The 14928-nt window shown below is 39.2% G+C and overlaps 1 protein-coding gene across 3 annotated transcripts; it reads right to left on the bottom strand.

Annotated features, from left to right (window-relative positions):
- Positions 1–739: 739 nt before the first annotated feature.
- LOC139147937 (beta-1,3-galactosyl-O-glycosyl-glycoprotein beta-1,6-N-acetylglucosaminyltransferase-like) lies at positions 740–14928 on the bottom strand. Of its 3 annotated transcripts, none has more exons than XM_070719170.1 (3): positions 14778–14928; positions 9776–9860; positions 740–2281 (listed from the first exon to the last, which is right to left on the bottom strand). In XM_070719170.1, the coding sequence occupies exon 3, from the start codon at positions 2239–2241 to the stop codon at positions 919–921; it is 1323 nt and encodes a 440-aa protein (XP_070575271.1). In that variant the 5' UTR covers positions 2242–2281; positions 9776–9860; positions 14778–14928; the 3' UTR covers positions 740–918. The 3 variants fall into 3 exon arrangements, with proteins under 3 accessions (XP_070575271.1, XP_070575273.1, XP_070575272.1); XM_070719172.1 differs by lacking the exon at positions 14778–14928 and adding an exon at positions 10688–10824; XM_070719171.1 differs by lacking the exon at positions 9776–9860 and having other exon boundaries at positions 14778–14915.

Raw genomic sequence — 14928 nt, 5'->3', positions numbered from 1 at the left:
AATCTATAGAAAAAAAGACCAAAAAGCCACAAGACAGAGCGCAGAAAATATACATGACATCGACAAGGATAAAATATGGGAAGAATGCTAGTACTGCTATGCATATTACAGAAACCGGAAATATCTCCAAATGAATCGTCTCTTGGTAACATCATGGCACGTAAACTAAATCTCTTGCACACAAAAGGGAGCACTGAGACTTACATGTAAAATATGAAACAATCTGTACAAGTAAAATATGATAAAAGACATTCCTGAAGTGAAAAATAATCTAGTTGCAGGTATAACAAAGAAATATTATTAAATGGACACAGTGTTTCCTAATTGCAATAACACCATGCACTATCTTTGCGCAAACCTGCTTTGACATGCTAAAACCACAGAAAACGTTTTTGAACAGATTCAATTCTTCGACCTGATGCTTTGATAGTGAATTGAAAATGATCGGACTGTACTAGTATTCTAAAATAAGTCGAACAAGCGTAACATGTATACATAAAGTGTATCTTGAAACCTACACACAATTGCTCGATAGATGTCTTGTCTTTTACAAAACACGTGCGTACTCTCCAGTCATTCACAGCGTTCACATATTGATGATACAAGTGAAACTAAGGTGTATTTTACTTTGCGCGTTTTCGATTACCGTTCCCCTTGACCTAATCCCAATTCATTGATCCATCATCATCATCATCATCGCCGCCGCCGCGACCACCACCATCATCACCTCTCTCTCTCTCTCTCTCTCTCTCTCTCTCTCTCTCTCTCTCTCTCTCTCTCTCTCTCTCTCTCTCAAACAGGTGGGGTTTTTATGTTTGCATCTATCAATTGTCTTAGATGAAAATGCCAATTCAACTCAAGATACAAGTTTAAAATTTGTCACGAAAACAAATCCATCGGGTACAAATCATCATGGCCCTATTCTGAACTTGAGAAATCGTCGATAAAGTGGAATGTTAACATTGGGGGATTGTGTGTCTTATTGTGTATCGCCTCTTCAAGACACTGTAGCACCAAACCATCGTACTCCACGTGAAATTTGTTCGCAAATAATCGTATACTCTTCGACACGCGCACGAGGTCTCTCCACGAGTGTACGCACACTCGGCGGACAAATTTCCCATAGCAGGGCCGACGCTCCCTCAGCCTTTCGCTGGACCAAACGATATCCCGCGAGATTATCGCCTTGCTGCCAATCGGGCCGGGCCCTCCAGGTGCGTTAGGGTAGGAAGCCAGAGTTTGAGTGAATGACTCGTCGGCGTTCTTTGTGTCGTTGAACCATTCAAGCCACTTGTCGGCGATATCACTCTGGAGGAATTCAACAAATTGCCTCGCGAGGGCGCTGAAGAAGGGCCCTTTGTGTACAGGCACTTTGTCGGGAGGTGGTTCCGTTTTTAAAAGCGTTGTCTGGCGAATTGTGTCACCTTCGAGTACGTGTCTGTAATATGTCCACTCTTCTACAGGTTGGGCGAGAGTACGTATATCGTTTTGACCTTTGAACTCTTTCAATATTTGTACGATTTCTAAGTTTGTTTTCAATGGAAACTCTTGTCCGGTCAAGTTGATGAGGTATTTCCAATTGCTCACGTCTGTTCTGTTCAGAAGATCTTTCTGACAGTGCCTCTCGGCCTTGACGATGTTTATTGTGCCCCAATATACATTTTCAAGATTTGATGCGATGAAAACGTTGTCAAAGCAACGGCTTATCCTCTCCATACCGATGTGGACTAAAGGTGGAGATTTCGAATCTATGTGGATGCAGTAAATGTTTTGAGGTCTGTAGATGGTGCGTAGTAGTTGCTCTACCTGGTGTACCGACCTGTACATGAGAATTGTGTACGCCAATGGAAAATCTAGCTCTTCCTTTGTAATTGGCTTGTTGTAATAACCTCGTTCCCAGGCGAATTTAGTACAGTCTCTGGTCAGCTCGATGAATTCATAGTCCTTGATCACGGTCTCTCGTATGGCATCAATTGTTCTGTTGATGGCGGCTTCTGACGGGAACCGGCCATTTATCAAATCGCTGCATCGAACTACATCGCTGTCAGTCACATTCCAGGGACCCTCTGGGAAATCAAAACCGTCTTCGCGCGCTGCCCATCTCGAGGTAAGAATTGCTAATCGATGCTCCAAGGACTGTGTGTTGCGGTAGATTACAAATAACATGCAGACCACAACTTGGCAGATAACCAGACAGAGGAACAAATTTTGAGATGAGAAGCTTCTTCCGATGGGCCACATGAGTTGAAGTGAAGATTGGCTCTTTAATAGTCTTACGAATCTGTCGGGGATAAAATAAATCAGAAATTGTAACTTGTACAGGTATTTTGAAATACACGTCTCATCCCCTCCGTATATAACGCTGCTCATCGAAGGACCGTATTCTTGATACGATTATACCTGCTTTTTTCATAGGAAATGTTCTTTCATTTGAATACTTAGGAAAATTGAAGGAAACATGTCATGTGTGCATGCTGATAGAGAGCTGCTAGTTGTAAGTCCAGCCAAAGAAAATAGATAAACGTATGTACATTATTCATTACAACCTTGCAGTTTGCCCGTTCTGTATTGTAGTGTTTTGCTACTCTACAAAGCACACATGGCATTAAACGGGGCTTGTCTCTATTCCTCTACTTCTATCATCAATTATTGCCAAGAAATGTTTCTGCCATGCCTAATTTAATAGTCAAATTTGATTTGTAAGTTTCACAGGAAGACAATATTCCGAATAAATCATCGTTGATGACACAGTCCCCACTTGTTAATGGGTACTTTGATTACAGGTCCTCAGAGAGGATAGACTCCTCTTCATTAGGTCTGTGATAAAAATACTGTGATAAAATACTTTTGAATAAATTCGCTTGATACATGTCTGAGTTCAGGACATGAAAAAATCATAACAAAATGGCCGCACAGCAGCTATATTGAATTGTATCACAAAACAAATTAACGTGCAAATGTATGACCAATCGTATCACAAAGCAAATTAACGTGCATATGTATGACATTGGTCAATCTCCTTTTACCAACTTTGAATAAAATCGCTTGATACATGTCTGAGTTATGGTTCTGGATATGAAAAAACGTAATAAAATGGCCACACGGCGGCCATATTGGATCGTATTACAAAACAAATCAATGTGCATGTGTATGACATAGGTCAATGTCCTTGTACCAAGTTTGAATAAAATCGGTTGAGATATGCCTGAGTTATGGCTCTGTACATGAAAAAATCGTAATAAAATGGCCGCACAGCGGCCATATTGGATCGTATCACAAAACAAATTAATGTGCATAGCTATGACATTGGTCAATGTCCTTGTACCAACTTTGAATAAAATCTGTTGAAACATGCCTGAGTAATGGCTCTGTACATGAAAATATCATAATAAAATGGCCGCCTGGCGGCCATATTGGATCGTATCGCAAAACAAATTGACGTGCATATGTATGACATAGGTCAATGTCCTTGTACCAACTTTGAATAAAATCGATTGAGATACGCCTGAGTTATGGCTCTGTACATGAAAAATCGTAACAAAATGGCCGCACGGCGGCCATATTGGATTGTATCACCAAAAAATGAAGTGCATATCTATGACATTGGTCAATGTCCTTGTATCAACTTTGAATAAAATCAGTTGAAACATGCCTGAGTTGTTGCTCTGTACATGAAAAAATCGTAATAAAATGGCCGCCTGGCAGCCATATTGGATCGTATCACGAAAACAAATCGACGTGCATCTGTATGACATATGAAGTAATCCTTGTACCAAGTTTGAATGAAATCGCTCCAGGCATCTCTGAGATATCTGCGTGAACGGACGGACGCACGGACGGACGCACACACGGACGCACGCACGCACGCACGGACATGACCAAACCTATAAGTCCCCCCGGACGGTGTCCGTGGGGACTAATAAACCGCTTCATAGTTTGTCGCTTACACATATTTGCCCTAGATAGGTTGATATTTGTGGATTTTTGTTGTTGTTGTTTATAGTTTGTTTGTTTTTTAGTGGTAGGTCTTCGCTTTCGAGTTGAAAATCTGCTTTAACGGAGACAGCTTATCCAATAGCTGTTTCACTTGCTTTGTTCAGCAATGATTATGCAATGTATATGTTTATAATGTGATGAAACTTGCAATGTGTTTTTTTTTTAATTTTTAAGGGGCAGGTTTGTCGCCAGCTTTATCTCCGAGCAAATTTGCTAACTGTGCATAAATTTTAAAGCAGAGCAAAGGACTTAAATCCCATCAACAGTCAATGGAATTCAACAGGCACCCATGCGAGAACTATAGGATTGACAGTTTACCGTAAACGAAAGGTGTTGAACGATGTCTTTGAAATTTGCTTGATGGCTACTATCACGGTCACTCCATAAAGGTGTGCCCGTGCTACCATTCATGATTCACTTACCCGTAACATTTTGTCAAAATTAATATAAGTGTTTTTTAAATTAAACCTGTTTTGCAGAATGGCTTGCGAGGTACCCTAAGCATATCGGTTCTTTATGTTCTTTGAGCTGCTGGAACTCTCATTGGTTCAAACTTTCTTTATTGTACGTATATTGTACGCAGAGTATTGTGCGCCCCGGTGTAACTTTATTATAAAATTAGATGTAGTGATGGGGCGGTCTTTTAAGCTAACGTTTTTTTTTCTGTGGTCCACCGAGTGAGGGGAGGACCGCAGAAAAAGATACCGTAATACGAAAGCGTAAAAGATCGCCGACCAATCACTGCATCGGATTTTAATCAGATTGTATACTTGAAGCAAATTACATGTACGTTGTATTGATTTCGAGGTCATCTTACAAGATATGCGTCTTGCCAATTGTAGCCGTGACTTACATAACATGTTGTTAAGCATTTGTACACCGCTTACAGTCTATGTAACCGTAGACTGTGCATACAATGCACAGTAAGCAAACCCACAATTCTCCATGATCTGTACACACGGAGATCACTCACTGAACTGAAGCAAATTTCTTCTGTACACAAACCAACTCGGTCCATATTTCAAAATTCTGGCAACATAGTTCTGATAATCATAATTTTCTGATTTCTCACTGTGAATAATGAGAAGATCAACCCCTTTTCCGCGGAGGAGATAGCAATTTTGTAATTTTGTCGACATAGATTTATGACAGCCAAATATTAACTTGAAGCAAATTAATTAACTTACAATTTAAGTTCAGTATTATTTGTTAAAACTATGTTCCAAAATTATTGATTATGTTTAACATTGAAGAGTAACAAGGTAACAATCCCGTTCATTGGTGAGAATCAGCTAGACTCATTGTTCACTGGTAAGAATTAACCAGATTGATTCTCACCAGTGAACAACAAGTCTGGCTGATTCTCACCAATGCCACGGTGAGTCTGGTTGAATCTCACCTATGAATGATGAGTATGATGCATTCTCACTGATTCTCACCGTGAAAATCACCATTCTCACTGTTCTTGGTGAGAATGTCCAGTCTCACCGGTGATAATCTGTTATCATACTTGATTCTCACCAAGCAGTGCATTTCTCACTGCTAACCAGTGAGAATTAAAAAATTCTTACTGAGAGCGGTGAGAATAATAAGAGCTTCTCACCGAATGCGAGAAAGCGTCACTTTCTCGCTCTAGTCTCGCAATTTTTCCTATAGTGCAAGTGAAGGCACAATAATTGCTTTTAATGAAAAGAAATCAAATCAGATCAAACATGCACGCAATCATAGTACACTTAAAATACTTAACACTAGAACATCAATACGCAATAACTAAATACGCAATAACGTTTAAAAAACTCAGAAAAGTGTCGTCCTTCGATTGACTTTTTGTATTTTTTCTTGATTTAGCTATTTCTTATTGTCTTCGAATAGTTGAGCTTAGCAATGTGACGTATCCTGACTTTCAAATGACAAACCAATACATTTGTTCAACAGGTTAAGTTTTTACAGTCCTGGATTTCTTCCAATCTGAAGATACAAATAGACACGCGTACGCATTGTTTGCCATGTTGTCGTTAACCCTGTCTGGACATACATCCGTTTGCAGTGATTCCTGACAGTTTATAGGTCGTAAAGGATGAAAGATGGATTGTGTACAAAGGCCGTGGGCGGCGCTAGAGGCCACCCGTCGAAGCCATACTCTGCCAATCGTAGAGGATTACATGTATGTGCACCACAGCAATTATCCTTACCCCTCTTGCCTACAACATGTTTAAAGTCTTTACTGCAATGTCAATATCTTTTTCGTATTTGACCGGCAAAAAGTCTTTTTGAAAGTTCCCAAGCTCCCCCACTGACTTTAAATGGTTTAACCCTAACTTTAAAATGCTGAGTTCGTGATCAGCAAACATAATACGACCTTAAACAAATGCCTTTCACTTTGCATCCGAAATCCAAATGTTTGTGACCCGTTTAGATAACTAGTGTTTACATAACAGGATCTAGAATTATCACAGGAATATTGAAGACCCATTAAAATAGATAGGCAACATTCCACCCTCACCATTACAGACTGAGATGGATTGCGCCACTGGCATTTTATCACGAGGTTGTGACTGCAATATTTCTGATAAAAAACTATTCATCATCGTATCTGAAGTTGATGTGACTGAAAGTTGCTGTATTTGGAAGAATAAAAAATTCGAACTGACATTTATATGAACAAATGAAAGGGAAGTTTTCGGCAAGTTAAGGCGAGAACCATTTTACATCCTAAAGTGGAGGAAATGGGTACGAAAGCAATTTATTTGTCTGTCACAGTGACAGCATTTTGCCACAGTCAGTCCGTCATCAAATTATTTGTTTCGTGTGCAGAAGCAATGCAATTGTGTTTAATCAATTTTTATCGAGTGGTTCATAATATACGTATTCATCCACCTATCATTTACTTAATCCTGTCACGTGGTTTTTTAAACTTTCGCTATTTCCTGAGCAAGTCAACTACCCTGCTTTTATTCAGATACTGACTATGTCAATAGTTAATAAAAACTAATCTAGAAATATGTTCTCCGGGGTCTGTCATTGCAAGGAAAACAATGTGTGAATGAATTTCAACCAGACATTTTGTTTCATACATGCTGGCAAAAAGCATTGGACTTGCTAACAAATATTGAAAATATGAGAGCCGCCATTTTGTTTTATGTATATATGTTCTTTCCCTTCCATCTTTAATTTGATTTTAGATTTTTTAATTGCAAACAACTCTCAGCATCTGGAAGGGCTATCAAGGTATATCAATCCCGTCCATTTCATTTCAAGTGCACACATCCTACATTATGATGCAGTTTGCTTTACAGTATTTGAGCCACAAAAAAAACACAAGTCACAGTGGCTTCTGCTGCGATGGGGAGGAAAAAGAGCTGAGACGGTTACATCATATCGTCCTGAAAATGATAACTTCATCTGCATAATTCTGTATCTCCCTGTTGAAAAGAATCTAGAAGCAAACTACCAAAGTTCTTAGATGGATTGTTGTTAGTGGCAGTTCTGCATGACAGAAGCTCCTAACACTTGCAATATCAAGTAAGCCGAATTGCTTTTAACCACGAAGATGTGCGTAAAAAAATCAACTGACGCCTAGTAGGAAGAAACTAATCAATGAATTTTTTGCGCTTTCAGTTTGTTCGAATATTGGGTTTCAAATACAATTACATTTTGTTGCGCATACTTGTAGGGTTTATACAAATTGTATTTACAAATGATGAAGTCGCTCATCACTGCTGCTTGAAAAAAATTGCACTGCGGTGGAGAGAGGAAAAAACAAAATTCCTTCAGACTTATGGTTAAACATTGTAACGCATGGGCCGAAGAAAATCTGCTATGGGTAACTCACGCCCCCCCCCCCTCCCCCCGAAATAAAATGAGTGTCCTGGACACAAAGTGACACAAATGGTAATAAACATAGATGCAAGCAGATGGAAGCTTAGACTGCTCAAATTTCAAACGAAACGCTGTATAATTTAACGATTCTATTCAATGACTGTAAAGGAAGTGATCAAGATTATTGTAATAGTCCGAACAGAGTGAGAGTGGTGCCACGTGATGGATCATTGCGGCGACACGAAGGCCACAGATTCAAATAGAGTTCATTCTATTAGCCTGTGACTACAGGAACACGCAACAACTGTCATGCCACTGTGTCTTAGTAAGGTTCTGCTTATTGTTTAAACCTTTTGACATTCTCCGGAAAAGTAATTCTTGGGCTATTACGTCACAGTTTACTTCGCCCAAGAATTTACGCATGTGGAGAGGGATGGCGCGATGTCTACTTGTTTAGAGCTGCACACTGATCAAGCTAACAGCGCGTAACTTGTTACAAACTTTTTGGCCCCTCTAAAACACGAAATAAACTTCGGGGCGAATTGTACACCCGAATCCGTCAGTGTTGAGAAATGGCTGTCTTTCTTGAAAGAATACGAAAGATTCTCCAATTACAATTATCGTGTAATACGTTAAATCACATGTGTCTGGCGAGAGGACGACGAAATCATTAGGGGAGAACCATTATATTTCTGGGGAGGCGTATGGAGGAAGTGGGTATGGGAGCAATTTTTTTTCCAATCAGGCAGCAATTTTTTTCTACTGTCAGACCTGCATCTTTTTTCCCAAATGGAGTAGCAGTGCAATTTTTTTTTTTAATTGGTCATCAAGTTTGTAATGCGTTGTTCATAACTATACCACGTCACTGTTCACAGCTGTACCTATAATTAACTTATTATGTGCAAGTAGTAAGAACTAGCGGTTTGAATGAAAGATGTCTACCAACCGAGACGATAGAGGAAAAAGCAGTCATCTCATTGGATTATCATTTTTTTTTAACTTTTAGTTGCTTTTGAATTTTCAACTTTACACCATTAAATTATAGAACACTTTTCTGGCAAAATTAACTCTGATCAGTACTATACCCGCTTTTTCTTTAAAACAGTCAATTCCTTTTAAGTTCTCAGGGAAGATGTTATCTTTTGTGGTCAGAGAAACAAGGCTCACACATTGTATTTCATTATATTTGTTGTTCCTCAATTTTTCATTGTCAACTTGTACATTTCTGTAACATATTTATATTGAGAGAATAATATATTGGTTTTAACACTAGTTTATTGACTCCTGACTTATGTTTTAAATTTTCACAATTTACTGAAATCATATAGTCCCCTTCAGATACTGCCTATGTCATTGAGAAATTGCAACAGAAATCCTGAAATATAATTTATTAGGTCAGAAAAGGGAAGGAAAACATTGAGTGCACTGAGGTGTAGACCTATGTAGTGCATGCTTATATCATAAGTGCTGGGAAAAAACATAAGAATTGCTTGTGGTAAAAACATTTGCGCCGCCTAGCGCCGCCAAGACTACATGAAAATAAGGTTTCCAAATTTTGCTCATTTCAGGTGCATTGTGACATTTTTTTCACTTCTGTCTGTTATGACAATTTTTTTTCTCAAGCCATTACAGGATCAACTTTTTTTCCTTCTATTTCACCTGGTGACATTTGTTTTCTCAAAATCCTCCGTATCCCCCCAGAAATCAAATGGTTCTCCCCTTATTGCATGTCTGGCGAGCATGTGTGACATCAAGGACGGTCCTAAAAGACCTTTCAAACGTGCCTAAAGGCGGTATCAATATCGCTAAATAGTTGCTTTTCAGCCTGACCCTCGGAGAGAGTGCCCGCGGTTCTGGTCGACAAAAACCCGGAGAAGACCTGCAACGAAGTACTAAAGTGAATCTCATGGTTTCACTTTGTTTGTTTGTTTTTTCTCATTACGTAATAACAGATACTTACTTTGGAAACAGGGCAGCCTTCACTATTTTGACCGTCTTCGAGACTTCCAAAGTATTTCGTTCGGTTTAGAACTTGGAGTTGGACTCTGATCCGTGAGCAATGTCAAAGGAAACGGAATGAAACAGAAATCAGAAACGGGTTAAAAATATTGTCCCCTTGAAACTCCGTTTGACGGTCACTCCTCCCTATGGCTCTGATCGCTCCGATGTATAAGGTAATTTTGAAAAAGGTATACCTCTGTTGTGAGTCACAGTTATTTCAAGTATGTCGGGGAAAGTGAGTCTGTATTTTGATAAAGCATGATTGGACCAGTGATCCGTCTTTCGCAGTGACTGTCGTAGTTTACTGTAAGTTAGGGAGCGTTCAGTTGTCATGACGGGTGGGCAGGATGAAATCGGGGTAGTCCGTTATAAAATGTGACCCTGCACCAAACACCCGGCCCGTCCTAGACTTTGACCTCTCCTTTCAAATTTGTAAGACACGACCGTCCATTGCTTCAAATCTGAAAGGTTTAAATGCGTGTATGACCTGACAGAACTGACCTTGTCCGCTATACGGGTATGTCATTCATAGTGAACAGATTATTGCAAACTGGCGGGACGTAATTTCTGTACCGTAATTCTCATGTGATAGCTTTAAAAAGTAACTATTATTGAGGATTTGCATCCATAAAATTAACAAACGTAAAAACGTGACCCCTCCAAAAAAGTTAAGTTTGCAACAATGTGACCCCAGCACCAGACAACACCCGTCCCAAATTCCGTTGTCCCTCCCCATGTAACAACTGAAATGTCCCTTATGTATATCATATGACATGGTTTGCAGGTCTTGCACTGAGTTTCTCGTACAGTCAGGGGTCCTGTAGTGAAATGAATGAAAAATACATTCACAAAAATTCTTTCTGCACATCACCTGATAAAAGTTTTGCCGGGTTCACCGAACTTCGTTGCGTAGATAATCAACACATCTTTCAGGCTATGGCGCGTACATGCTGCGAGAGAAGTCCTGGTGACTCTCGAGTGATATTCCACTCTTGGTGGCCGTATACGTTTTCTGCACCGTTGCTTTGAACAAAAGATTTTAAAAGGGTTTCCTGACTTTGTTTCGCTATGAGCGCCCTCTGTCAGTCGTTGCGATAAATGAAAGTTCAACGCTTCACAGCGTGGGTTCCGCATTCAATCGCCACGGAACGTCAACAGACAGTACATAATAGGTGACAGCAATTCTCGTTGAAGGTGTTGACATTTTAATTAGTCGCCCCATTGATTCGTTTTTCGCATTCAAGTGGTATGTTGACCTCAAACCTATCACCAAGACAAAAAATTTCTGAATAGCTGGATGAATTGCAAGCGCTTGGTGAGCCAAAACGGCTGAAAACCTTGCAGTATATTTCGCAAAAAAACTAATCCGCTTTCTCCCAAGTGATATTTGTTGCCATAGGTTGTCTATGGAGCCTGGTAAAGAGATTAATATCAGTTGCTTTAGCCACTCAAGGTCAACCAGATTCCCTCAATCTTTTAATGCAAAACATTTTAGGTATCTTGCCTAGATATCAGCTTTAATTTTGCGATACCTTGCTTGCTCCTTCAAGCAAATGAAGTTACTTATGATTTTATGATGTGATATCGAGAAAGCCAAGACTTACAATACTTGTGGGCAAATTTGAAGTTAATGGTATCTCTATCATATCGGCGTACTTAACATATAATAATATTGTACTGACAAAGACAAGAAAAAATTGTTGGTGAATTAAAAATGATATCTCAATCGTATTCAGTATTTGTCATACTCCAAGCTGTTAAATATTGGTATCTTTCATATTGAGTCATTTGATTGAAGGGAGAATGCGACTCAGGGGCAGATATTCGGACTCTCAAACTATTACAATACTTTGCTGGGGTTCCTCAAGGAAAGTTTGATCAAAAGCTTAAGTCTTTCGCTTGCCGGGGGGGGGGGGTCATTTTTAAGCTTCAGAAGTTTTCAGCTTATGTGTTTTTGTAAACTCAAAAATTTAATTTGTCCTCATTGAATTGAAATCTTGGAGCTGCATACTCTCGAATATCATTTGGCTTGAAACAGGTTTCTAATATTTTGGTCACTCAAAAAATCCCTTTGGCTCAAAGTTGGTAGTCAGCGAAGATTTTTTGACCACAAACAGGAAAAAACTTACCCAAAATACAAATCACTGCAATTTGACAAACCTGACATGTCACCCCCAGCAACCTGCACATCAAATTTCAAACTTATGCAACAAACTCTTCTTAGGGATTTTTTGACCAATTATGGGAATTGTCCCAGACTTACAAATTCCACAATTGTTCGAACAAACTCTGGTTACCTCCGATTTAACCCAGGGATTGCGGCCATTTTGAATTTCAAAGTTTCCTTAAGAAAAGTTTGAGCAAAAGCTTAAGTCTAGTTTACTTTCCAGGCGCGTACTTCCTCAATCACCGCGACGTACACATCATGGGTTAGCCCGAAAGGTAACTACAGTGGACCCACTTAAAATGACTATCGCTATAGCTTTTGTGATGATATTTTCATTTAGCTTTTGCGCTTGAAAATATATACAGTTCCATATTATTCTCACCAAAATAACTCGAAATGCAGTGTCGACCTTACCAACACAATGCATTGAGAAGAGTTTGCAGTTTTGTGTTCAGGAAACGAATTTAGTCTACGTACGTCAACAAGTACATATGGTTAGAGTGCGTTGACAAATTGGACATCATTTATTTTGATATTTTTTGAGAGTGACACAAAAGACTGAACTAGAGTATACCTGAAAATACATCAATAGTTACAGCAGAGTACAAATAAAATGTTGTTCTGTGAATCATATTTTATCGCAATAAATCCCGAATATGCGAATATATATATATATATATATATATATATATATATATATATATATATATATATATATATATATATATATATATATATTGTCTAAATTAATTTATTTATTTCGTAATAAAACCAGAACACAGCGATTCAGTTATAAAGAGCTTAATGAGTTGCTGAAGAGAATCGAAAATGCAACTTTTGGCATTTTTTCGGGATTTTTGTTTGTAGAATGCGCCTCGGGGACAGATATTTGGACTCTCAAACTTGTTAAATTCTTTTCTGATCTACCACTTGTAGGGGTTCATTTTGAAGCTCTTTGAGTAAGAAAAGCTTTAACCACCTTAGTTTTTTGAGAAATCGAAAATTTTATATTTCTCCATAACGTTAACACTGGGATGGCGGCCATTTTGAATGTCAAATATCGGTAAATCTTGGGTGCTTTGTTTCTTTTGTACCAAAATTTGCATGGTGACCCCCGATTTTTATTCTTGATTTTGAAAGAGAATAGTTGAAAGATTCCTTGCGGAAAGTTTGAGCGAAAGTTTAAGTGTTTTACTTTCGAGGCGCATACTACCTTAAGGTAACCGCATTGTTGCGTAACCCGTGCAAAATGAATGAAGTGTCACATTGCACTGCAGCGAGATTGTCAAGTCCTAGTGAGTAAGTCACCAAGAACTCGAGAAATGTATCGATCCACCCTTTGCCATTACATTTACATTTCTTATTCATGTACTAGTATTTGGCGGTCACTATACATTACGAACATGATATAGCCTGGTGATGTCAAATGAATGTGGGTAATCCGAAGGAGCTTTCACTGGGAAGACGCTAAAGCTTCTCCAATTTCATTCGAGGGAAATGTTAATGAAGGCTTAATGGAAGAGAACAAACAATTGTCTCCTTCACTTCACATTTGCATGCCCTGTTGCGTTTCGTATAGGATCTCCCTCTTTTACATTAGTTCCTTATCGCTATCATGGGGCAATGCGACTTGACAAGTTGACTTGCATCATGATTACTAGGCGTTCTTTCCGATTGAATGCACATGCGATATAGCCGTCGCGTCTTATGAAACCTACTCGCCCCGTACTGATTACTCAAACTGGGTCGCAGTTGTCAAAAAAGCAAGCTTCAGGGAGGAGCAGGCACAGTCAGCTGGACGGGCAGCAAAATCCAATCACGTGTGCATCGAATTCAATGAAACCTGATATGCGATAAAAGTATCTTGTCGAACTTCTAGCAGGAATGAACTTTCTCTACTGTCCATGGTTTGAACATTATCAGAAAGAACTGAGAAGTAACGTAGAAATGAACCGACTTTACTGTTCACTTTTCTATGCACTTTTTGTGTCACCTCTTTTGTTTTACATGCAAATTACTGCAACAGTGATGTAATAAACAGGACCGAATACACTCTGCATGCCCTGTGGTTGAAAGCACTGTCAATTACATCAATTCTTTTTTGAACATACGTAGTCACCTAGTTAGTATTGAGACGTAAACAGTGCTTATAACATTTTTGACGTCATGACTGAAGTGCAGAAAAGCATCGAAACGGAAGTAGGCAATAGCAGACAGAATTGGAATTTAAAATTTGAGCTGGTCACTCGCATAACAGTTTTTACAAAGTAATAAAGTTTGCGAAGGAACACAACCCGCATCTCTGGTGTCCGCGCTAGTGAGGACGCATTCCTGTTAACAATGTGTCTGTGAAATGTGTTCACACCTTTTCGTACGTTCCAAATACATCCCTTATCGACTGCATTCAACAATCTAGTCCAAGTTTCGCCAATCAGTTTCTATTTGCAGAAACTACACTATGATCACAATGGCCGTATGTCGTTAATTCCGGACAGGAATTCAAACCCGCCGCCGGGTTCGTGTTCAATTCGCTGAGAATGACTGACAAGAAATGTCTTTGTGGAGCCTGAAGGCCTAAGTCGAGCCACTAATTTTGACAAGAATAGCAATGTTCTGAAAACAGGGTGTACACATCAATGGGGTTTCCACTGACACCATACATTTTATAGCCCTTCCTGAGAAGCGAATTTTCTGTCAATGTCTTCGCTAGATTTTACAAGAACGTCGCGCCCGCAGAATACTTATAAAGAAATTTGATAAATCGTGGACAGCTCGAAATATCAATTGCCCTTACCTGATTCTTATTTTCACGCTCCTCGCGAAGCATGACAGTCTCCACCTTGACAATGCTGGCCTGAAAGTTGACTTTATGTTCCCGTAGATGGTCGGTCAAGTACACATCATCATACACAAAGACGTCATCCAAGCCAACTCTCCGCATTGAT

This window comes from Ptychodera flava, chromosome 13 (genome assembly GCF_041260155.1).
Source record: "Ptychodera flava strain L36383 chromosome 13, AS_Pfla_20210202, whole genome shotgun sequence".
In the NCBI taxonomy this organism is placed as follows: Eukaryota; Metazoa; Hemichordata; class Enteropneusta; family Ptychoderidae; genus Ptychodera; species Ptychodera flava.
Note: the sequence above shows the minus strand (reverse complement) of the source record. Positions and strands in the feature narration are given on the sequence as shown.